We start from the raw sequence: 25,959 nt of genomic DNA on the forward strand, positions 1-25,959 counted from the left end.
ACCCCCTAGGAAGCCTTCTTAGACCACTCAAGGTTGGTTCTTACTCTTTCTCCACCTCAAGTACTCAGAGCACCACATCCATTCAAACATGCACCCAGTTAGCTCATACCACGTGCCAGTTGGTGCCAGGAAGGCAACAACAAGGTTGGGTTAAGAGGAAGTCTCTGCTCTTAGTGGGGGGTGGGGAGGACCAGCAAAGCAGACATGGATGGTGAGGGTGACAGTGCTGAGAACAGCTGACATGGCACAAAGGAAGGAGAGTCAACTCTGGCGCCAGGGAAGAGTCAAGGAAAGCTTTGCAGAGAAGCAGCTGCCTGAACTATACCCCTCAGCTCCTCTCGAGGAACTCATCGCACAGAATTGTGGCTGTCTACTTAGCTGCCATGGACCCAGAGTAGCCAACAAATCTTAGCTGAGTGGATGGTGCACAGCTATTCTCCCTGCTCCTCTGCCATTGATGCAAGCAACAAAACAGATTTTGAAAAACCTTGAGAAATCCTGATGGAAGAGCATGGAGATAGAGCAACCTGGAGGGACTTCTCAAGGCTCATGTCAATCTTTTCTCATTGAGTTTTAAAATGTAACTCACAAAGGCTTCAAAAGTACTGAAAAAGGGTTATTTCTTAATCCAGATTCCCATGCTACTTTTCTTTATCCCTTTTTCAAGGTAGGTCCTTAAAATTAAGCAATAAATATTTTAAAATATAACCCAAGGACAAGAAATGTGACTTCCTCCTTCATCCCTTTCCTAATAAGGAAGCATCTTCCAAAACAGATTTCAAAACACACTACTCAGTGACCAGAAAACAGGAATAATCTATTGCTAATGCTGACTTGATATGCTTCAGGCACACCGCACACAGAACACAATTTCAACATCTACTGTTCTTTCTGCCATTTCACTACCCAGGCCATTTATTAGACCCTGGTGAAAGAAACACTTTTTCAACAGGAAGTAGAGCACATTTGCATTTGAGGGCATAGAGAAAAAACAAAGTATTTGCTCCAAAGATAAAGGCACCTGTCAGAGGAGGTCTACAGAAAAGGGCCCAGGTACCAAGGGCAAGGTGGACAAAACGGGCACAGTGGGGCCAAATGTTCTCCGTCCATCTCTGCTCAGGGGCGGGCCAGCCATGTGCCCAAACTGCCACACTTTGTAGGTCTTCCAAACTATGACCTGCAAATATCCTGGCTAGCAATGGACCACCAGCTTCAGTGGAACTAGCCTTTCTGTGCCCTTCTCTCCCCCCATTATAAATTCCCACCCAGCCTTCAAACAAAGGCCAAGCACTCTCATGTGCTACTCGATTTGCTTTCAAAATGCAAGAGAGCTTTCCATCTACTGCAGAGGTTCTCAAACTGTGACGTGCAAGAATCACCTGGGGAAGCAAAATGCAGATTCCTGGGTCCTACTCAACAAAGCTTCTGATTTGGTACATCTTGGGCTAGAGGCCAGGACTTTGCATTTTAAAAACATGCACTATGGGTAATTTTAATGTGGATCCCTGGATTATATTTGGAGAAATGCTAGTTTATAAGTCCCCTCTTTAACCACCATCTCCATCCCATCCCGTGAAGCTCTCTCTAAAAGTGAACTACCAAGAAAAACAGCTTACAGTCAGGAACTGCTGTGTATTTCTCCTTTCTGACAAGGTATGTCATGTAACAGAACATTAAACCATGTTAGTTTTGGCTTTTGTAAAGGGAGAGATGTCATAACTATATTGGGCCACATGGTCTGAACATCTACATATTAACTCTCCCTTGGTCTTAACATATTTTTCTCTATTTCTGATTTTATTTATGTTGGTCCTTTTTTATGGTGTGTACTCTTATAAACTATCTCAAAAACCTTTGTGAAAGCTACCGATTGGTAACATAAAAATCCTTCAAAATTTAAACCACATGTCATCCTCTCTTCAAAGCTTTCCTCAAGCCCCTTGGGCCAATAATCCCTGCTCCAGATGCCCAGAACATCCTTGACGCAACAATGGGCCCTTCAGGATGAGTGCCCTGCTTTCTCCCTCATCTCCATGCAGGCAGGGATTGTATCATTCATTCCTTGTTGTATGTGGGACAGTTACTTGCAGAGCAGCATCCACAAATGTGTGTTGACCCACACAGCATGTGTTCCACTAAAAGCTAAGAAGCTGAGCCCTGACTGGTGTGGCTCAGTGGGCTGGGCATCATCCTGCAAACCAAAAGGTTGCCGGTCTGATTCCCAGTCAAGGCACATGTCTGGGTTGTGGGCCAGGTCCCCAGATGGGGGCGTGTGACAGGCAACTGGTCGATATATCTCTCCCACATCAATGTTTCTTTCCCTCATTTTCTCCCTCCCTGCCCCTTTCTCTAAAAAGAAATAAAATCTTAAAGAAAAAGAAAAGAAGAAGAAGCTGAGTTAACAGAGCAGGGAACCACCTTGCCTTTAATGCTTGAGAATCTAGATTGTTGTCCTAACACACATCTATGACCAAGGCCACCAAGGGCAAAAACACTCCCTTTCTGGGCTCTTAAAATGCCTTTGGTTTCCAGGAACAGCACCCTCAATTTTAAAATAAGTTTCTTGCACGTTCTAGGCCTACAATTCAAAACTTTGTGGTAGTGGACAACCTAATGAAAATGTTGCACTTCCTCATCTAAACCTCACACTGCCACATCAAGTAGGTGCTTCACCAAATACCACTTGTTCCTTGAGGGAATAACCCCAAAGCTCAAAGTCTGATGTGGGTTGTGAGATCACGAGAAAAGCCTTAGGTAGTCACTCAGTCCAGGGTCCTGTCACTAAGGGTACCAAGGCCTAAATCTAAGGGAGCAAAGCCATGGTCAGATTCCATCACCTGGAAGGATCCAGATCCTCTCTGAACCAGAACAAAGAAGAATCCTGGCAGACGAAAGCTGGACAGACCTTGAGAATTATGTTTCAGCCCTACAGTTATACATGAGGATTTGAAATCGAAGGTCAGAGAGACTGACACACTTCCTCAAGAACATTCTTAGATTGCCTCCCCTCACCACACACACAAAAAGCCACCTTTATTTCCCCCTTATCAATCCTTTAGGGTTCTCATGTTCATGGACACATCTACGCAGTGAACAAATCACAGCAGGCATGCCCCTCTACTCTCCCTATGCTGTGCCCATGGGGACACAGAATCCGTCTCAACCTAGGGCTCTGGGAGCTACCAACTCATCCCAAGTGGCATAAAAAAGACTCTTATTTGGCATCACCAACCTAAACCCTCCTCAAGCACATTTCTATACCATACACAGACAAGGCTCCAGAACTCAGGGCATGACAGTACACTTCTGTCCTGGGGTGACCCAAAAAGGCTCTCTTTTTCTTTTTAATTTTTACTGAACTTATTGGGATAAAATAGGTTAATAAAATTATATAGGTTTCAAGTGTACAATCCTATAATACATCATCTGTATATTGTATTTACCATCCAAAGTCAAGTCTCTTTCCATCACCATTTATCTCCCCTTTACCCTCTTCTACCTCCCCTCAGTGCAACCACAGAGTTGCAAGGCCCTGAGTGAGGTCAGGAAACAGTGCCAGGGATCACAGGCTTTTGAAGCCCAGTAAACAGGCATCCCAGTGTTTGTCCACTGGGGAAAATTGTCCCAGGAGGAATTTCTGCTTTGCTTGGTCCTTGCCCAAAAACAGATTTCCTCCTCACCCAGCCCTTCTTCCTCCCTCCCTCCCTCCCTCCCTTTGCTGGAATTCATGGAAACCATGCCTGCCCACAGTTATCAGTTATCACTACCAGGAAAGGCTAAGGAGGCCAACTTGCCTAGAAATGCCATGTCAGCCCCAGGAAGATCTTGCTGCATCTCTCTCCTCCTAGAACGAGAGCACTTCTGGAAGGAAAGGATTAGAATGATGGAGTCTGGTATCTTACTTTCAGACCTTCCCCTCCAGGCTGAGACAGTCCCTGGCATCCTTTGAGGCCTCCACTCTCACCCTGGAGAATCACCGACAGGTAGCCCAGGGCCTGCCACTGGAGAACTCCAGGCCCAGGATGGCAGGGGCCACATTTACCTCCATTCCTCTTTTGATTAATTCCCTTGCCTCAGGATGCTGGTGTGCACCTTCTTAGGTCATTCATTAGAAAAGATACAGAAATGTGACACACAGTTCTACAGGAAGCAAATGCAATTTTCATGGGAAGGAGCATGGTAGGAAGAGGTCACAGACCAGGATTCAAATCCCTGTGCCACTTCTGAAAAGTCATAGGCACATTTCATTAACCTCTGAGCCTTGTCAGTGATAACACAGTGCCTAACACGCAGTAGACCTACAACATATATTTGCTGAATATTTGAATAATACTTGCATGTGGGCCTTACACTCTAAGAGGCAAAGTCATTCTCAAAAGAATTCAATAGAGGCTAAGGGGTCATAAAGATTGTTTGCTGAGGGAATCAACTGATGTTTTTAGCTATGCCAGAACACCGAAAATGTGGAGGAACTAAGGGTATTAACATAGTTACAGAAAAAGATGAGTGCAGATGAGACAGCACAAAACAAAGAAAAAAGGATCATGTTCAAACAAAAGACAGCATGGGCAGTGTGAACAGACAGATGGCAGACTCAGAGGAGGTATCTGCAATGTCCGAGACCAGCAAGGGGTTAGTATCCCGGATATATTAAAAAAATCCTGCATATCAACAAGAAAAATAGATGAACCTCAATGAAAAAAACAGCTAGAGGATTATTATGAATACTCTATTTATCAGAGAGGAATCCCAAAAGCCATCAGGCATAAGAAGACGTTATTTGTAATCAGAGAAAAGCAAGTTAAAACAAGAGCTCTCCCAGCACATTTATTCATTTGGCAAAAATTAGGAAGTCAGTTAATGCCAAGTATTTGTGGAGGTACAGAGATGCTCATGCTCCACTGGTGGAAATATAAACACAGGTGGCCATTGTGGGGTGGCATCTGGCACTCCCAAATCAACATAAATATACAGGCACAAGTCCATAAAGGATGTGCTTCAGAAGCCTGTCCCTTACAGCAGTATTTGTGAAGACAGTGTGGGAGTCTATCATTAAGGAAGGGAAAAAGAAAATCCGTATGAACACCATGGATACTAGATGCACACGTAGCAATGTGAATGACTCTTAAAAACAAGGGTGAGCACCTGCAGCCCATTCTTGGTTTCTAAATACTGCAGCCCATTCTTGGTTTCTAAATACTACACTCTACTAAAAAGAACTAGGGCTGGTTGGAGAGGTGGTTGAGTCCAGGGCTCAGTCAAGGACTGAGCAAGAGGAACCTGGAACATCTCGCTGTACCTAAAATGAAGAAGTGCTCAAATATTTCAAAAGGACATAGGAGCCAGCCTGAAGTGGATCGCTTTGGCCAAATCTGGGACAACCTGAGCATCAAAATAAATAATCCTAGTAAAGGATTACAAGCTGTTGAATAAAGTAAGGATCCATAACTCTGCACTGAATTAACAGGGGAGAAGGGAAAGCTCTTTCTTACAGGAAAATGCCAACTAATAAACATAGAAGGAATGACAACAGAATTAAGTCACCAACAACCATAATAACTGATCCAGCCAAGAATCATCAATAGATGCTAAAAAGCAGGAAATAACAGGATATTGACATAATCTCTAAGTAAATGCCCATAATATAAGTTTTAATTAATAAAGGTAAAACAGTAACTTTAAAATGGAGAAATGGCAGATACTACCATAATGAAATGATCAAAGTTCACAGTGCCAGTAAGGACCAAATTAATAGCATGTGCCTCCAGATATGATGCACTGACAACTCAGCACCGCTCATGTGGTATTCTTGCCAAAAGCGCATAATCTCATCACAAGGAAATATCAGATGCGCCCAAATTACGGAGCTTTCTACAGAATTATTGGCCTGTACTCTTTAACAATGTAGTGCCATGTAATAAAAAGAAACATGAACTAAGACCAGCCATATCATCTGAACTGTCTTTGAAAATTAAAAAAATTCAAACAGAGCTGGGAGAAAAAATACTATCAGAATGATCTATAATACTATTTACATAAGTTAAAAATACATGTACAAGAAAATACATATACTGTTCCACTTACATGACATTCTTGAAAGACAAAACAATAGTAATGGAGAACAGATCAGGGGTTGCCAGGGGTTAAGGGTTGAAGGAAAACAGGACTTTAAGGGGGATTTTTGCAGTGATAGAAATGCTCTGTATCCTGATTGTGGTGGTGGTTATACAAATATATACTTGTGTTAAAATTCATAGAACTATATACTACCCCCCCAAAAAAGCAATTTTACTGTATGCTCATCTAAAAAATAAAATCTAAAATAAAAAAATGCATTATATGTAAAACAGCAGGAAACAGAAATGAAAGTGGAATGAGGATAGTCCATGATGATAATGGGCCATGAAACAGTTTGATGGCCAGATGGAAAGGAAGAAAAGGAGAATGTACAGAAAAAAATAAATAGGGGAGTGGTGGAGGATGGGGCTGTGTGTCTCCTTCCAGCACTTGTACACAGGAGAAGGAAGCCCTGCCTGCTAGACCAAACCAAAGTCCCTAAGCAGGTCTGCAATACTGTGGGGATAGATCCATCAGCCATGACAGCCTGACATGATCCAACATTAAGAGGACTCACTTCCCTGCTCTGACTTCTGACTCACTAGGTGTCTGAAAAATTCTAAGACACTCAACAAGAGTTCTAATTTTCCCAGTAAGCAGAAGTTTAGCATTCCAGCAAGTAAATAAGTCTCCTGGGAGTTTTATTACTGAGTCAGTTGCCCCTCTGTTACGTTCTGGAGCACCAACTGAATTTGTAGACCAGTAATACTGGTTACAAGTACATCCTTTGCTCTATATCTAGAACCAGACTCTGGGCTGTAGAGAGCCTGCTTCCCTAAGAGCCATCTGGGCAGTCTGCCTGCCATGTACTCCCGGCAATACCTCTCGGATATCAGGACCCCTTTAAATGTAGCCAGCTCCAATTTCCTTCTCTAAGGAGTGGGTATAATAATATGTTCTTTTCAGGTGGTAAATGAGAAAACACATATACATATTTATCACAGTGCTTGACACTAGAAGATGATCAATAAATATTATTTTGCCTTCTCACTGACTCCCTAAAACTTCAAAGCCTTCAGCTCTACAGTCACGAGTGGCTAAAATTCCACTTTTCTACTCTGATCCATCACAACAGCGATAGATTTGGAAGAAGAGCCTGGGACCTCAAAGGGCCTTTGGGTATGACATAAGTCTTCCTGCATAGCAATGGTGTTCATCTCTGCCGTCAGGGACAAGCACTAAAATGTTAAAAAAAAAAACAGCTTAGAAGATAAAACAGAAAAAAATATTTATAATCTTGGAATGATAAAGACCTTCCTAAGTTAAAAAAAAAAAAATGAAAAAAATGGCATACTTTTAGTTAAACTTACTAGAAGAAAAAAAAAAAGCTCAAATTACCATAACCAGGAATGAAATAGGGAACATCCCTACCAACCTTATAGAAATAAAAAGGACTTTAAGGGACTACTATGAACAAATGCATTCCAGCAAATTAAACGACTTAGATTAAGTGGATAAATTTTTAGGAAGACAGAACTACCAAAACTGACTCGAGTAAGTAGCAAATCTGAGTAGACCTGTAACAAGTAAAAAAATTCAGTTAGTAATCAAAAAGCTTCCAATAAAGAAAGGCCCATGCCCAGATGGCCTCAACAGTGAATTCTACTAGATATTGAAAGAATACAAATCTTTCACAAACTCCCCATAAAATTGAAGGGGGAACATTTCCCTACTCATTTATGAGTCAGTATTACCTTGATACCAAAATCAGACAAAGATATCATGAGAAAGAAAACTACAGATCATTTTTGTCAATTTTACTTCAATAAAGCTGAATAAAAAACCTATAGATCAATATCTCTTATGAATAATCCTCAACAGCAGCAACAATAAAAAACTAGTTAACTGAATCCAACATATAAAAAGGATTATACACCATGACCAACCAGGATTTATCCCAGGAATTCAAGATTAATTTATATCTTTAAAAAAAATAAATCAATGCATAATATACCATATCAATAGAATATATGACAAAAACCACACAATTACTGAAAAGCATTTCACAAAACACATAATCTATTCATGATAAAGACTCTCAAACAAACTAGGAACTTTTCTCACCTGATTAAAGAGGAAAATTGGTATCCACACTGCTATGAAAATCCCACTGCTAACATAGCAAAAGACAATGTTTTCCCACTAAGATCAGGAACAAGAAAAAGATGTCCTCTCTTATCACATCTATTCGTCATTGTACTAAAAGTTCTAACCAGGACAATTAGGCACGAAAAAGAGCTGCTGTGACAGTTAATGAAAATAATGCATATGAAGTACTTTTCCTTTGCTTGGTAGTGCTGAATAAGTGTTACATGCTGTGAGAGTGGGTGACTGGTTGTGTCTGGAGCCTAGGACCCTAGACTCACAGTGGCTCCCACTGATTGGGTTTGCAAAAGGACCAACTTACTCATTCCAAGTTTTGATTTTGTGTCTAGAAAGTGAAATTGCTGGAAAGATCAGGTAAGTGTGGATTTTGTCAAGTAAGACTCAATCCTGTCTCCCAGGGCCCACTGAGAGTCACCCCAACTCTACATGACTGGCCTTCATGGGGACAGCACTCTACTGTCCTGCCACTTAGCCTTGCTGAGCAGGAGTACATGGCTACATTAGAACTCCTAGGCAGGCAGGGACTCTAGGGAGTATCCAAGCTAACCCTTCTTCTCATTTTATAGATGGGTAAACTGAGGCCCAGCAAGATGTGATTTCTCTCAGATTACTCTGTAGGTTGGCAGCAGAACTGGACTGAATGGCCTGCCGTCCTGGCTTTCAACACCAGTTCCTGAGCAAAGACAGGATGTCTATAGGCCTGTATTTAAGTTTGACTAACAATACACTAACTAGGCACAGGCTACTGGGCATTCCAGGCTAAGCCTATTTACATCCAGCCCCCATTTTTGAACATACCTTCTCCCTTCCGGAGACTCCAACAAAAATCCAATGATCCCTCCAGCTCCCCCTCCAGACCACTCAGCTATCTGTAATCTATGATGTTGTCTCCCCCGGAAACTGATAAACAATGTCCACCCAGAGAAGGGAAGAATATGGGTCACCACAGAATCCTGGCACGCCTGACGCATGGCAACAGACACTCCAAGATGTCAACAAAATGGGAGGCCTTCTCCTTGTGGCCTGGGGCACATATGCTCACATATAAACCAGGCCACAGTCTCCACTAAACCCTGGTTCCAGGTTAAATCCTGTCCCTAAACTGTGGTTACAGCCTCACACCTTTCCCTCTACCAGTTAACTCTGCCCCACAGCAGATGAAAAAAAACTGCATTTGGAGGAAATTATACTGGGCAGCCTACTATGTTGAATGCCTGTCTCCTGTGCCCAAGGGGATGGATGATTTAGATATTGATCAAAAGACAGAATACTGATATTACCACAAATCTCATCTCACTCTGTCCACTTATCAACTCTCTGAAGTAGGGATTATTTCCCCAGTTTGCACAGAAAGAAAGTCTTGCCCTGGGTCCCCCAGGAACAACATGCTCAACAGTAGCTCTGGCCTGACTCCAAATAAACCCAGAGAATACCCTGTTGTTACTACGTCACAGCTGATTGCCCTGGAACGCAGCAAAAGAGAGGACATATGGAGTGGCTACAAGATGAAGGGAGCAGCTGTTTCAAGTTGAATACGCCCTGTCTGCTGGATTTGTAAATCTTTGGTCACTGAAATCACGAGCTCTAAAGTCATTCTACCATTTATGGAAGTCAGCAGGCTCCCGTTTATCTACAAAAGGGGCATGTGCATGGGGGTGTGGCTACAGGGACAGAACTGGCAATTCATATTTGTAGACCTTGAGTTATTGATCAACTTATTTTTACCCAATATAATTTTAAAGCCTTTCTTAGTTTGGGCCTCCTTTCTGGATCCCATAAACCAGGGCTGTCAGATCAGAGTTCATTCACTTGGGTTAAAAGGTTAGCTGTTCCAGCTAGCGCATCTGCAGCATCTCCAGCAACCAACCCGCAAAGTTTTAGATCAACACAATTTTTTTAAAGTATATTTTATTGATTATGTTGTTACAGTAGTCCCAATTTCTTTCCCCTTTGCTCCCTTCCACCCAGTACCCTCCTCCCCTCCAGCAATCCCACCCCCCTTAGTTCATGTCCATGGGTCGTGCATAAGTTCTTTGGCTTCACCCTTTCCTATATTATTCTTAACTTCCCCCTATTTTGTACCAATTGATTACGCTTCTTAATCCCTGCACCATATCCCCATTTCTCCCCCCCCCCCCACCAGCTGATAAACCTCCAAATGATCCCCACATCTATAATTCTGTTTTTATTCTGGTTTGATTAGTTGGATTTGTTTTTATTTTTTAGATTCAGTTGTTGATAGTTGTGAGTTTGTTGTCATTTTAGTGTTCCTAGTTTTGATCTTTTTCTTAAGTAAGTCCCTTTGACATTTCATATAATAATGTCTTGGTGATGATGAACTCCTTTAGCTTTACCTTGTCTGGAAAGCACTTCATCTGCCGTTCCATTCCAAATGATAGCTTTGCTGGATAGAGTAGTCCTGGTTGCAGATTGCCTTTCATCACATTGAATACTGCCTGCCAGTCCATTCCTGCCTGCAAAGTGTCCTCTGAGAAATCAGCTGATAGTCCTATAGGCACCCCCCCGTAGGCAACCCTCTGCCTCTCTCTTGTTGCCCCGAGGTCTCTTTATCTTTCACTTTTGGCCTCTCAATCATGATGCGTTCTGGTGTGGTTCCCTCTGCATCCAGCTCATCCAGGACCCTCTGTGCTTCCTGGACCTGTATATCAATCTCCTTCGCAAAATCTGGGAAGTTTTCCTCATTTTTTTCAGTTCTTGCTTCCTCAATCTGCACTGGTTGACTGTTCTTTTCTTCCTTATGTTCAATATCATTGATTTGAACCCTGGTTTCCTTCCCTTCAGCATTGGTTTTGTGTGGATTTTCTTTCACTTCTTCCCTTATGCGTTTGCCATACTCAAGCATATCTGTCCAGCCTGTGAGCATCTTTATCACCAGTGTTTTGAATTCTTCGTCTGTTAGGTTGTCTATCTCCTCATCTGTTAGGTTGGCTATCTCCTCGTCACTTAGTTCTCTCACTGGAACCTTGATCTGTTCCCCCTTTTGGGCCATACTTCTCTGTCTCCTCATTCTGACAGGCTCCTGTGTTTGTTTGCTTCCGCGTCCCAGGTAGTGCTTTCACTCCTGTTATGTTGTAAGGGGCGGAGCTTTAGGGATTCATCAGTACAGGACAACCTGTTTCACTACTTCGTGGCACTGTATGTGAGGGAAGGGTCCGAGAGGGAACAATGCTGCCTGCCCAGCACTCACCCCTTTTCCAGGCACCTCTCTCATCTCCGCACCGGACTGGTGCCCCTCTCGCTGTTGTCCTGGCCATCGTTCCCAGGAGTGGGTGGGTCTGCCAACGTTCTAGAACTATGAGGGCCCTTTAAACAAGCAGACTCTGCTGAGAGACTGGCAGTTCCTGCCTCCACCCCGACCCCTACTGGTCTGCACAGTCGGAAACAATGAGGCTTGATTTTCCCTGGTGATGGAAGGTCTGGTGTGGAGCTGAGAAAGCTCCCCAGGTGTCCCTCCTGACTTTTTAAAATGTGTGACTATGCTTTCTGCCGGCCTACCGATGCCCCCGCTGTTGCCAACACCACACCTCATCCTCTCCGCTCCGGCTCCGCCGCTCCTACCTGTGTGGATGAGTATTTTTTCTTTATGTCTTTGTTTGCTGGACTTCCATGCAGGTTGATTTTCTGGAGCTTCTGGTTGTCTCTAGTTTTGAGGTAGTTGTATTCCTTCTTAGTTGTGGAGAGAGACGCAGCATGTCTGTCTACACCTCCATCTTGGCCAGAAGTCTAGATCAACACTATTTTTAAGCAAGGCTTTCAAAGCCAGGGTCTGACCCTATTCTATAGATTTGCCTCCATAAATAAATAAGGAAAGGTTCTTACTTGTGTAAATCAATTATTGGCAAAGGTATTGAAAGAGCCACCAGTAAATCTTTTTAGATATAAGAAACCTCAGCAAGAACCAGAGGCAAAGGCTAAAAGGAAAAGCTTTGAGTCCAGAGTGGATGCAGGCCCTACACAGAAACCTTAACACAAGCACAAGGCCCAAGGGCTGGGAGTGTTTTAAGTGTGAGACTCCAGATAGGCCTGACTCTCTCTGGGAATCCACACTCCTTAAAAGCCAATATCCCTGGCCCAGGAATTTATAGTTTAAGACCTATGGATTATTCCAATCTCCCTGGAAAACAAAGTAGCAATGTGAATCAGTGTCCTAGAGATGACCATATCCTTAGGCCTAGAAATTCCTCCCAAGGAAATAATTCTATTGAAGCAATGAGCTACACACAGCAAAAATGTTCAAGATTATCTATGATGGTGAAATCTGGAATGTTGAATGCTAAGGGAATATCCGTAAGAATCTTCCAGAGCAGCTACAAAAGATAATTAGGACAATTATAAACAACATAACAGTTTAATGAAAATAGCAGAATGCAAAGAGTTTCATAGTACAAGTACAACAGTATAATACATATACATTTGGAAAGTAAATTCAAGTTTTGTTACAGTGTTAGACATACATTTTGTTACAATGGTACATAAAAGAATTATGTTTTTCAACATTTAATGTGATGGCATTTTCAACTAAAAAAATAAAAGGGAGAAATCCTACAAAGCAAAAGCCAAATCTTCACAATAAGAATTATCAGTACTGCCCTGGCTGGTGTGGCTCAATGGACTGTGTGCCGGCCTGTGGACCAAAAGGTCGCTGGTTCAATTCCCATTCAGGGCACGTGCCTGGGTTGCGGGCCAGGTCCCCAGTTGGGGATGTGTGAGAGGCAATTAATGGATTGTTTCTCTCACACATCAATGTTTCTCTCCCTTTCTTTCTCCCTCCCCCACCTAAAAATAAAGAAAATATATATATATATATATTTTAATTATCAGTACTGCCCTGGCCAGTGTGGCTCAGTTAGTTGGCTGAAATGTCATGGATTCAATTCCCAGCCAGGGGACATACCTAGGTTACAGGGAGGATTTGGGGGACAAAGGGGGGTAACTGATCAATGTTTCTCTCTCACATGATGTTGCTCTTCCTCTTTCCCTCCCTCCCATCCCCTCTCTCTAAAAATCAATGAACATGTCCTCAGGTAAGGATAAAAAATTTTTTAAAAAGAACTATCAGTACTACCAATAATAGGTAACATATATTCAGAGGTTATTCTATGTTAGGCACTGTTTGAGGCCCTTTTATGTTTATTACCTAGTTCGCACCTACAGGTGAGAACAAAGAGGATAACATCTTTCCCATATCACATGGCTAGGCAGAGTGATAGTAAGAAACATTCCCCATGCCATTTTGGAGGTCATCCATCAACTAAAATCTTTATGCCTTCTTAGTCAGAGGTGACAAAATCCTCAGCAGAAGCCTCATTACAAGAGCCCTTGAATTGGGTAGTGGGTGGTAGTAAACGTCACAGGAAATTTCAAAAGCCTTTCATGTTGCAGATATACCCAGGATTTCCACCGCCACACCAACCTATAGAGACTCCAGGAGGAAGAGACAGAGAGCATGAAAGACTAAAAAGTCCAACCCATTCAAACAAACTTCAGAGATGAGAAGAGGGGCCAATGGAGTTGGGACTTGCCCAAAATAACACGACGAATTTATTATAAAAAGAACCAGAACACAGAACCCTCATTACCATGGCCTTCAAGGCTTGTTCCTGCCCTCTGCAGACCACAAAAGCCCTCTGTACCTCTCCTTCCTTTCACCTTCCTCCCTTCGGTCCCTCCGTCTGAGCTGTTCTCAGCCTTGCCCTGCCCAGCATGGTCCCAAGTACACTGGCTCTCTCTTATACCATCTTCTGTTCACCCTGCCTCCACTTCCTGTCTTCCACCTCGCTGGTAACTGTATGCGACAGCTGGGCCTCAGCTATGATGTTCTTCCCATGTGCGGCAACTACAGGGTATTACACGCTGTGTTCAGCAGTAGGTCCCTGCCCTTCTCAACCAAGGAGACTGCTCAAACAGGCTGAGGCAGCGAAGCTAACCCCAGTCAGTCTCTGGAAGCGAGGCCCTCCATCCTGACTCTCGCCCTGGGAGCACCCATGTTTCCTCTCCTCTCTCTGACCACACAGTATTGCCAGAGTCTGTCCACTGCTGAGGGGCTCCCAGAGAATGGGGGTCAGCCTTTGTTCACATCTAACTTTCATGCTTCATTTAATCTAGTTACCAATGCAAGTTTGCTGAATGAGCAAGTAAGTCCCCATACATTCTCTTCCTTGGGACACCTCTTAACTTTGGGGTGAAGACTCAAGTCTGCTAGACAGGCAGAGACGCTACCCAGGCTGCCTGAAAAGCTCATTTGAATGCCAGGAGCTACCTCCTACCTCCTACCATGCAAATACCAGTTTCCTTAAGTCCACCCTTATCTCAGAGTCCTTTCCTGTTTTTTCAAGCTGGCAGTCTCCTAAAACAGCAAGAATATCTCTGTGGTTTCAGGATGTCAAAGGCAAAAAAAGGACATTATGCAAAACAGGAGGAAACTTTTACAGAAAAACTGTAAGGCATTTTTAGAATGCACCCTAGGCAATGACTGAACCCATTGCCAGGGCCCCTCCCTACAATCCATGTGGTGGGGCAGGAAGGAGCCTGATCTCAATACCACACTTATCACACTGCTATGACATAACCCTGCCCCTTCCCTCGGAGCAGCCTCCCCACCCCCCCATTCCCAGACTCCACGCCAAATGACCCCTGGCGGAGTCCCAAACCCAAAGTGTCCCTCAGAAGAGGAGAATTTAGGTCCAGTGAGGACATTCAAAGTGGAATAACTTCAAAATAGACACCTTGGGAAGAGCCTAGCGCACTGGCCTGAGGTTGAATTGCTCTAACCCCCCTGAACAAGCCCCTACTGCATGCCAGACTCTCCTGGTCTCAGAGGCTTCTGCCCTCCACCCCTGCCTGAACCCCCCCAAAGGAATTCCTGGAAACATAGGTTTTTCACTTCATGACGCCCACCCCCACCCAGATCTCAGGACCTCATGTTGGTGGGAGAGCTATGCTATGCGTTTCGGTCTGATTTGCTAGCTTGTTGCCACACTTTCGATGGAAATAGTTATGTTAGTCATGTCAACAACATTGGGTTAGCTAGCTGGTTGTCCACGGAGCACTACGACCCCAAGGCCCCAAGGCCCCAAGGCCGTAGACACACAGTCCACATAATCCTAGCCCAGGGCTGCTAAGGAGACAAATGGAGAAGTTACTAAGAAAGCTGACTTGTGCGCATCACTCCCACTGATTCTCTGCTCAGCTTTATCCTCAAGAGCCTGGCCTGAAGCCTGGCCCTCTGCCCCAGCCCCAGACACTTCCTGCACCTAGTTTCCTTTTTAATCAAAATTCTAGACACATCCTTCATTCCGCAATAAATGATACTCATCTGCCTGCAATAAGCAAACACGTAATTTTTGATGGGCCTATCCTTTAGTAAAAGAGGTTTAAAAACCTAGCCCTTCTCAAAAAACACTCCTTTATTTGGTTTTAGAAAATTCTACTATGGAAACAATGCAAAAAGTGCATAAAGCTTTATGCACACTCCTCACAAGACCACCAAGAAAACCCCTCTAAAACTGTGTGTTCTGTGTGTGTCCATGTTCAACAACTGTTGAATGATAAAAATTATAGCATATTTAGCAGACAAAATAATATAGCCTTTGTGACTTTTAAAGGTATAGAACCAAGCTTGTGACAGAATCTTAAGTGAAAAATACCAATTTATACCAACCTATCTGTCCATCTATAAAGATATCAGCTATATTCTTGAACTTATACCAAAAAAAAGACTAGCAGAAAATATGCCACTATATTTTGTCTGGGTGGCAGAAATATAGGTATGCTTTAATACTTCTTATCTTTTCAAATTATTTTCAATAAGCCTGCATTACTTTTTATACAAAGGAGATTACTGGCTCCTTAAAACACACACACCCGCACGCACGCACGCACGCACGCACGCACACAGGAAAAAGCAAACAACTACAGCTCCTATTCTGCCAGTGAAGCAAATACTTCTCTCTGGGCTTGCTGATGGACTTTGGAGAGGCCAGCTACATAACACATCCAGACCAGAGATTAAAATCACTGCCAAATAATTCAGCAACAGCCAATTATACAGCCACTGGCCTTCATTTGTGTTGGAATGGCTCTGGCTGAGACCAGGCTGGAAAGCAGAACCTGAAACACTGAGGGTGTGAGTCAGCCCTTCTGCCTTCTAAGGACAAATCCCTCCAGGTCACGTTTACCCATAGCCAGCTAGCTCCCTGCCAGATCCTGTCGCCTACCCCCAAACCACTACAACCTTCTACCCAACCTTCAGAAAGGGATTAGAGATCTCTCCCCAGGCTGGTGACCTGTAGAGGCCCAGATCAACACAGAGGCCCCCACAACTGAGGCCTTTACAATCATAGCCACAGTCTGGTTGCCAGAACCCGTCACCAAGTTAAGGAATAGGAAGGCCATGTGGTGGTCACCAAATCCAATCCCATGCCTTGTTATTTCCCGTAGGAGGCAAGGTCTGGCTGGCTAGCCTTTACAGTGACCTCACTGCCCAGAGCACGCACTGGGCAGTGCCAGAGCCAAATGGAAAATGGCCACAGTGCCAAGCCCTCAAGGGATTTAAGCAGAAAGGGCAGACCATTTATCCTAAGACAATTGGATCAGTGCTTAACTGGATGAGAAAAACTGGAATTTCCAGGTGGATGTGGATTCAAGCAAAATTCTAGTCTCTGCTTCCTGTCAGGAATAGTCAGGGCACACTCAGTAGGGAATAAGGGGTAGGAGGCACTGGGTAAGAGGCTGGAGGAAACACCAGATTTGACTCGACTAGAGGATGACTGGGCCCCTTTCACAAATGCCCGGGACCCAGATGAGCCCCCAAAGTCTGGCAAGCCCCCAGGGCAGAACCCACAGAAGGGCTGGGATCGCCTTGGCATTAACTGTCCAGCCATTCCCAACCCATAAATTAGCCAAGTCCCAGCCTGGGAATCCCTACCCTGCTGCTATCCAAAGACCATAATGCCCAACCATATGGCTACTAAGGTCTCATCATGGTCATTAAAAAGCAGCACGTTCAAGATTACCCAGCAGAGCCAATGTTAGGCTTCAGAAATTAGAGAAACACTGGCACACAATCAAATAAAACTTTGATACCAACTCTGGGTTTCTAAACAAGAGAAAGAGATAAGGAAGAAAAGAAGGAAAGGAGGATGGGTTAAGGTGAGGGCGAGACTAAACACACACACACACACACACACACACACACACACACACACACAGTCTCTCTCTCTCTCTCTCTCTCTCTCTCTCTCTCTCTCTCTCTCTCTCTCCCTCCCTCCCCTAAATGTCATTAGCACAGTTCAATCATGCTTCCTTGGGGCATAGGGAGCAAGAACCAAATGTGGGATTGGATTCAAACCGCAGTGTCTTAGATCCAGAGCACCCCATGATGGGACTATCCTGGCCCCCGGCCCCCACCCCTCATTGTGGAGAGGGGAAGAGTCCTGCCTTAGTACACGCGGCCAGGGAGTGGCCTGCTGGGGCTGAAACCCAGTTTTCTGTTTCCTGGCCCAGTACTGTTTCTTGAGGTTTTTGCCCAGTAGACACTTAGTGAAGAGGCTCAGGGCAGCCTGATGTGGCCTCGAGTTTGGGAAGATCCTGCTGGGTGTGTTGGTAGGTCCCTCTGTAAGATCTTATATGATGGCAACTTGCCTGGGTGTCCTTGATGACTAAAGTATTTGGTCACTTAACTCATTCAGTTCCAACAATGTGCCTGTCCTATGCTTGCTGGGCACTAGAGCAACAGAGAGGAATATGACAAAATGCCGCCTCTTTAGGAACTTGCTCAGAGTCTGAGAGGAATGCAACAGACAAGAATCACTCCTGCCACCATCAGAAAGCCAGAGAGCCACAGAGGGTATTTCTCAATCTCAGCCCATTGAACAAGAAGGGATGTCTGTGTGTATGTCAATAAATATTTTCCCCAGAAAAGTAAGAAGACAAAACTGGTTTAAAGAACTAGTTACCTAACCTCCCAAAGCTTAAAGATCTAGACACAGGGGAGTCTCCTTGTGCATCCCCTAACCCATAGGATGAGACTCCACCCCAAGATGGAAGGTGATAAGGTTCCAAAACTTATCCCCAAAGGGGAGAGAAAGCCCTTTCTGAGCAGAGGCCAGGACAGATGTCCTCAAAGTACACACTGTCCTGGGCTCCTGTCCACATTTGTGCATCTGCAGGAAAGGGGGGAGGGGACAGAGTGCTGGCAGAGAAACACCTGAGGGCCAGCCGAGAGAGCTCAGCAGAGACTCAACCAATGCTTTGTCTTCCCCAGGGCACACACTGAGGCAAAGGCTCAGCTGACAGCCCCCACAAAAGCCAGGGAAAATGGCTCATGGACAAGTGGCTCCCAGGGCCCTGGCTACCTGTGCCTGCTATTTGCTGACCCAGGTGTCCATGACTCTCTGGTGCCCACCTGTAGATCAGAGTCTTCCTCATAGCACAGGTGGGCAAGAGGGGCCTCTGGGGTTTAAATTAAACAGTCTCGTACTCACCACTAGCTCCTGCCCCCACGCACCCTTGAGGGGACTATACTAACAGTCCTAGGCCCCATTAGAGTCCTCAGGTCAGATCTGTGTCCCCTTACCAGTCCAACCTGAGGTATATCCCACCCCCTATCCAGACCCTCTCTGGGCTGGGAATGCCAGCACCAGTCACCAGTCAAATCACACTGAGCTGCTGCCAAATCTGAGCACAGATAACATTCTGGGTGGGGGAGTGGGGGAGGGAGGAATCTACAAGAAGTGCAAAGCCACTGCTCCTCCCAGGTTGATTACATTGCAGGCAAACACCCAGGCAGCCAGGAAAAGGAGTCTCACCACCACAGTTCAGTGGGGTGGATGCTGCACAGCCCCTGAGGTCTGAGAGGACACCACCTACAAGCCTGATCTGCATGGGAAAATTCCTGGGGGGAACTTGTAGGAATCCTCAGGAAAGGCCCACCTCCCCCAACAGCACTTAACTCAGGAGGTCTCACACTAGCACACGGGATTGCTGAGCGCAGGACCTACTATGGCTCCAAACACTGTACCCTGCTCTATGTCACACAGATAATGTAGAGAGAGACAGGATTCAAACCAAGTCTATTTGAAGTCAATCCCAAGGCTCTGACAACCCAGCACAGAGACCCATCAACAGCCCAGCCTGGCTCCTCCATGGAAGGGCATGCCCATTACAGTACCCACCACCTACCAGCCGCATCTGGTCCAGACCCCTGGACACCAGAAAGAAGAGCCACAATGTGGAAAGAAACCGCAAGCAGTGAAAAGGCCACAGCTCTAAAACCCACGAATGCTTTCTCCCACCAACCTCAAAACCACCTCACAAGGGCTTTGGTAGACACCTGCCCAGCTGAACAGATGCCCCCTGCCCCCCTCCCACACACACAGACTCTCAGGGAGACTTCCAGCTTTCTCAAGGCCCCCTCCTGGCCAGGAACTTCCCCTCCGGGAGCTGCACCCAACCACTCAAACCGAAGGGCTCAGTTAAAATGAAGAAAAATCCTCTGCCTTCACTTTCTGGGGCTGCCTCAACAAGCCACCTAAATACCATGGTCCCATGCCTGTCACACAAAGGCAGCCAAGCTAGAAAAGACCCAGGGCCTCTCTCCTCGCCCCCCACAACATTATCTCTCAGAAAGTCCCTTCGAGCCACCAAGTCAGAGTTAACTCAGAGACACCAGCAACTGGCCACTGATTACCAGCAACGCCATTAGCAGAGGTGAGTCACCACGGCCTCTCATGCTTCACTGAGAACCCCATACCCCATACCTCAGACATCAATCTAATGAACTCAGGGGTACTTTAATTTGCTAAAGTCCAGGCAACATTTAAAAACAAAAGGACAAAACCTGGCCTCTCTGGCATAAGGGAACTTATTCCTCCTTTTCTCAGACTCTCCATGGTAGTGTGAGAAATAAAACTTCAAGTCTCAAGTCCTATTTGTCACATACTTAACATACACAATCTCATTTAGTCCTAAAAATAACCCTGTGAGTTAAGCAGGTACAACCTCATTTTACACACGAAAGATTCTGAGGAACTTCTATATCACGTACTCAGCAGCGGGGCAAAGATTCGCCTTCATTTTCTAGGACTAGTCTGCTTCCCAGACAACCATCAAGTCCAAAGGAATTCAATTTCCTGCTTTAAAAGAAGTCCCCCTTATTACCGCAGTTCATGTCTGACCAGTTGCTAGAGCTTCCTCTTAAACTGGATATAAAAATATTGAAGTAATTACTGGAGAAATTGAGCAAGATCATGTAAGAGGCCTGCCCTGCCAGGGTTCTGCGGAAAAGTGTAAGAGTTCCTATCGGGCAGGATGCCTGCCCGCCTGCCTGCCTGCCAGGGCCCTCACTCGGAACAACATTCTCTAAATCCTGGCATTAGAAATGAGCAGCCACCTGTCTGGTAATCTTGGGAGCAACCTGTGGCTGTGTTGGGCCTTCCTGACTGCCTGTGGATTATGGGTCAAGGAAAGGTCTGGGAGCAAGCTCAGCCTCCTCCTGATGCAGGGAATGGAATCCCACCCCCACCCCACCCCCAAGCTCTCAGCCTCGCTGAAACACAGGCTGGAGGTTAGAGTTCACATCCTCTAGGCAAGACAACTGAGACTCCAGGCTGCTCCCGGAAAGGGACAAGTCAGTGCTAACTGGTTATATTTCAGCCCTCCAGTCCCCTGGGCACATACATTATATTCCCACAAACACCTACGGCCCCTGGAAGGACCCAGCTCACTGTGGTTTGGGGCAAGAAGCAGGTGAGGAGGGTCCCAGGGCAGGGATATGGGAGAGGAACGGAACACGATAGTGACAATTTACGGAGGGTTTACCCTTAGTAATGTAAACCCGTGTTTACACGGCCTCATCTCATCTCCCAAAACTACTTTCTGAGATAGGTATTATTTATTATCCCCATTTAACATGCGAGAAAACAGGTTTGGGGAAAAGTCACTTGCCTAAAAGCTCAGGAAAGAAAGGCTAACTCACACTCAGTTGAGAGTGGTTCTGTGGATGACGTGACCTGGGAGAGCAGCTCCCTCGCCCACTGGAGGCCTCATCATCCGTCCTCCAAAGTGGAGGTTCCTCTGAGCTGCCTTGTGGACTCCACCACAGTTAGCAGTGCGAAAGCTGCTCCAACCCCTAAACACTCAAAATCCAAAACTTCTTGGGGCTTGGGCGAGAGCAGGGGAGTTTCCAAGGCCCTCCGGGGTTCTGGGGCCAGAGCGGCCTGCGGCTTCCCCACACCACTTCCGCACCGGCTTCCACCACGAATCCAAAGGGACTCACCTCCCAACCTCTCACCCCCATCCAGCCCGGAACCTCTGTTAGGGATAAGGGAGTCTGACCCAGAATGGGTAGGCCGGCCGGCCGTCGTGGGAGAGGGCGAGGGCGAACGTCCTAGGGGCCCTGTCGGGGAAATCATCCGGGAGAGTCCCAGTCCTCGGACTGGTGCCGCCCCGAGTCCTTACCGAGCAGCGGGGACTCCTCAGGGCAAGCGGGCAGCGACAGTGCTGTGATGGGGGACACTGGGGCCGAAGTCAAGTTTCTTGAGGGGCCGGAGCGAGAGTCTGCGTCTGGGCTGGAATCATGACCCGGACGCTGTTCGGAGGAGGCGTCCAAAGGCGGTGGCGGCGGTGATGCCCCTCGCGGTCGGAGCTCGCTGGAGGGTTGCCTGATGGCCCCGGCGCCGTTCGAGCCAGCTTGCAGCGGTGTGGGGACTCCGACCAGATAGGGCAAGCGGCCCAGGTCGCGGCCGGCCAGGTAGTAGACCAAGGTGACGCCAAGGTGCAGCGCGCAGACGGCCACGAGCAGGCGGCAGGCCCGCTGCAGGGATGCGCCCGGCATCGCGGTGCTGCCGCCCAGGAGAGGTTCCCGGAACCTCATCTTCCCGCCGCAGCTTTAAGAAGCGGGTGGGCTACAGCGGGTAGGGCGGCCCGCCCGCGGGCCGCCGGCCAGGCGCTGCCAGACCGCGGGAATGGGGGGAGGGGGGAGGGGGTGGGAGCGAAGTGCTCGGCACCGGATAGCAAACAGCGGAACACAGAGACTCCCCGCCGCCCCGGCAGCAGAGCGACAGCAAAGGGGCCAGAAGGGCGGGCGGGGCCGGGGGCGGGGCCCGCGGTAGGGGCGGGGCCGGGAGCGGAGTGTTCAAGGCGAGGGCGCAAGGGCGGGGTCTCTGGTCCCGGGAAGGAGGGGCGGGGACGAGGGGAGGGGGCGGGGACCTTGAAAGTTGAGCTGCCGGGGGCGGAGCTGTTTCGAGGGGGCGGCTGGCAGCCCCGAAGACAAGGAATTATACCCCATTGGGATTCAGACCCCGGCGACCAGCTGCAACCGCCGCCCTCCAGAGCCCTGGTCATGAGGCTTCGGTTGTTAGCACGCTGCGCCCCGCTCTCCTCCGAACCGCCTTCGAGAGGCGCCGCCACTTCCTGGGGTGCTCAAGGGCGGGATGTGTGGCAAAGCACTGGGCGGGAAAGAGAGCTAGCGGGTCGCTGTTTTGAGGGGTTGAGGGTCGAGGCAGGGTTCGAACCTGTGGGCCTCCGTAGTTCTGGGGGGTCTGGAAGATAGGCAAAGAGAGGTTGTCTAGGAAGGGCTTGGACGCCGGGCAGGAGGTGGGAGAGCTGCGTAGGGATTCTTTGGGACCTTCGTCACCCTTCCCTTAGCCCGGCTGGGCCCCTCCCCGGCTGTGGGGGCCCAGCGAAAAGACGTGGCTCACTCCGTGCCCTGCGGACAAGAAAGTGGATGAGTCTGCTTCTCTTGTATATCCCAGCCTACGGGATCTCAGGCCTGCTCAGTCCTGTTTAGGGTGTGTGTGGGAGTGTGCCTCTTCTAGTGTGTCCCACCCCTCCCCACGAGGATACACGCTTTGGGAGGGGAGCAAGGAGCCTCACTAGCCCCCACGGCAGCATGCGGAAGGAGAGCAGCTGGCTTTATTAACTATCTACAAAGGACCTGGACACCATCCTGTGAAGCAGGAATTGTCCGCATTTTACAGATAAAGAATTAAAGGCTCGGGAAAGTTAAGAAGCTTGCATAAGATCCCACAGCTGTTGGGAGGCAAGGACAGAATTCTGGCTCCAAAACTTTTATTTATCACATGCTTACTTCTTGTTGATTTGCAAGTAAGGGTTACAGGTTATGTGTGTGAGGGCCTTAGGCACTGAAGTGGCTTGGTTCAAATTTGATCCAGAGGCCCAGTAGTACCTGAGTGAGCAGGGACACCTTACCCCTTGAGAAGGATTCATGCAAGCGCTGTCATTTACATAATTGGAGAAGCTGAGGGCTCTGGCAGCCAACTCTGAAGTGGGAATGATAACATAGATTGAAAGTTTATTATATGTCAGACACAAGCTAAGTGCTTTGCATGTTTTATCTCATTTAATTCCAGCAACGTGCTATAAAGTAGGTCGTTGTTACTGTCTCCATTTCGCAGATGAGAAAACTGAGGCTCAGCAATTGACCCTTGGCTGTGATCATACAGAATCCACTTTCTTCACTTGGCTTCCCAGGCACCAGGCTTTTTCCTCATCTTCCTCACTTCACTGGCCGCTCTTGTCTCTTTGATGGGCTTCTCCTCCTCTTCCCAGTTGTTGAAGTCCCCAGGCCATAGACCATGATGATTTTTTCTGTCTCTACTCATTCCTCAGGGTTGATTTATAATAACAATATGCTGATGACTGCAAAATTTCTGTCTAGCCCAGACCCCCAGACTAATATTCAACTGCCTATCATACTGGCATCTCAAACTCAATACTACCTACTACCTACACTCCCAGTCTCACCTACCTCAGAGAATTGGCACCATTTTTCACCCAGGTCCCAAAGCCCCAAACCTAAAAGATGTCATCAGTGTACTTCTCTTACTCCCAAATGCCATTTCCAGGTCCATTTCCAGCAAGTCTTGCTAGTGCTATCTTCAAATCATCAGAATTCATCACTCACTCACTCGGCTGTAACCATTCCAAACCAAGCCACCATCATCTTGGCCTGGGTTACATAGCCTCCTAATTGGTCACCCTGCTTCTACCTCCTCTATGCCCCCTCCCCAGTCTGTTCTCCGAACAGCATCTGGATAGGTCTTTATCAGCATAAATCAGATGATGCCAGTTTATTCAAAACAAAGTTAAAATCTGTAGAAGCCCTACTGGATCTGGTTCTTATATCTCTTTCCTACCTTTATCATTCTCTTCCTGCTTTAGCCACACTAGCTTAATTGCTAGTCCTTGAACTTGCCCTGTTTCTTCCTACCTTAAGTCCTTTGTACTTGGCTGTTCATTTGTTCAGATCACTCAAATGGCACCTTATGAAACAGGTTTTCTTAGACCACCCTTATAGAATAGTTCCCCACCCAAATTGGCTTAAGCTGCTTGGTTTTCTTTATCATTAGACATTTATTTATTGTTGTCAGTCTTGTTCATTAGATTGTCGGCTCTGTGAGTGCAGGAACTTTCTTGTTCACTACTGTAACCTCAGTTTCTAGAACTGAACCAGGAAAAAGTCGGCATTGAATAAATACTTGTTAAAATACCTGTTAAATGAATGTTTATGATTGTCTTCATAATATGGGAAAGGGAGAAGGAAAGAACTGTTGCTAAGTTATTTTAGAACACAAAAGTCAAGAAGTTATTCACCAGGCAGTTGTGAGAATGAAGCTGACCCTAACAGCCTGTGTATGCCTAGAGGAAAATGCCTGGCTAATGAGTGCGGATGGGTCAGATTAGCCCCCTTATGATGGGATGGGGATAGGAAAATGGAGATGTGTCTTCCATATGTCTAGGTAATGGCCAGGAGACAGGGCTGAGGGGAGGTTAAGGGTCACAGACCTGTCCCAGGACCCTTTCTGTGACCAGGAAGTGAGGAAAAGAAACATTTGCTCTATCTCCCAGGAACATGCAGAGTCCACTGAGGCACAAATACCAGCCTCACCAGCCCCTGTCCAGAGGTACCTAGAATCAGTACATCCCTTGCTTCAGAAAGGTCTAGGTCAGAAACCTTCAGAATAACATTGTCCAGCTTTCCAACATGAATTAGTATAAGATGGACAGATAGACCTAAGGCAACCTTCTCCAGCTCTTTCCACTCACCTTTTTCAGGTGAAACAATCCCATCAGGGGAGACACTTAGAGGAGGAAGTTGCCCTGCTGACTGGCCAAAAGCTAGGATCTGGATTTGGTAGTTTGCCCATCCCATGCTGACCTGCCCAGACTCACCCAGCTCTCCACTTCTCTCTGCAGGCTGCCTTCAACTGGTTAGTGGCATTCCCTCGGCCCTTTCACAGCAGCCTCGTCCACACCTGTCAGTTTACATGTCTGTTTCACCCTGGTAGGCCAGAAGGGCACAGCATAGGGCCTAGTACATGGTAGACAGTTCTTTCAATGATCTATTGCTGAATAACATACAACCCCAAAACTTAATGTCTTAAAAACCAACAATTTCTCACAACTGTGTAGGTTGCCTGGGCTGTTCTGCTTCACATGGTGTCAGCTGGAAGACTGGCACAGTCGAAATTCCAAAATGGCCTCACTCACATGGCTGGCAGTTGGTGCTGGCTGGGGGCTGGTTCAGAATGTGTTATGGGTCAGGGGCCTTGGTTCTTCATATGGACCTCTCCACAAAGGCCCCTCCACAGGGCTGCTTGGGTTTCCTCACAAACTGGAGGGTGTATCCCAAGAATGGGCACTTCAAGAACAAGAAGATGTAGATTTCTTAAGGCTCAGCCTTAAGCATTACTT

At 46.6% G+C, this 25,959-nt stretch overlaps 1 protein-coding gene across 2 annotated transcripts in view; it reads right to left on the minus strand.

Annotated features, from left to right (window-relative positions):
- B4GALT1 (beta-1,4-galactosyltransferase 1) overlaps positions 1-22,294 on the minus strand; it is a 48,338-nt gene extending 26,044 nt beyond the window's left edge. The window contains exon 1 of one of the 2 annotated variants that reach the window (XM_090274269.1): positions 21,703-22,294. In XM_090274269.1, coding sequence (XP_090130395.1) covers positions 21,703-22,117 — 415 coding nt within the window. In that variant the 5' untranslated portion in view covers positions 22,118-22,294. The remainder of the gene's footprint in view (positions 1-21,702) is intronic. The other variant, XM_090274267.1, reaches the window with a different exon arrangement.
- Positions 22,295-25,959: the final 3,665 nt, after the last annotated feature.

The sequence above is a fragment of the Furipterus horrens genome, unplaced genomic scaffold (assembly GCF_987537825.1).
Source record: "Furipterus horrens unplaced genomic scaffold, mFurHor1.1.pri manual_scaffold_4, whole genome shotgun sequence".
Lineage (NCBI taxonomy): Eukaryota > Metazoa > Chordata > Mammalia > Chiroptera > Furipteridae > Furipterus > Furipterus horrens.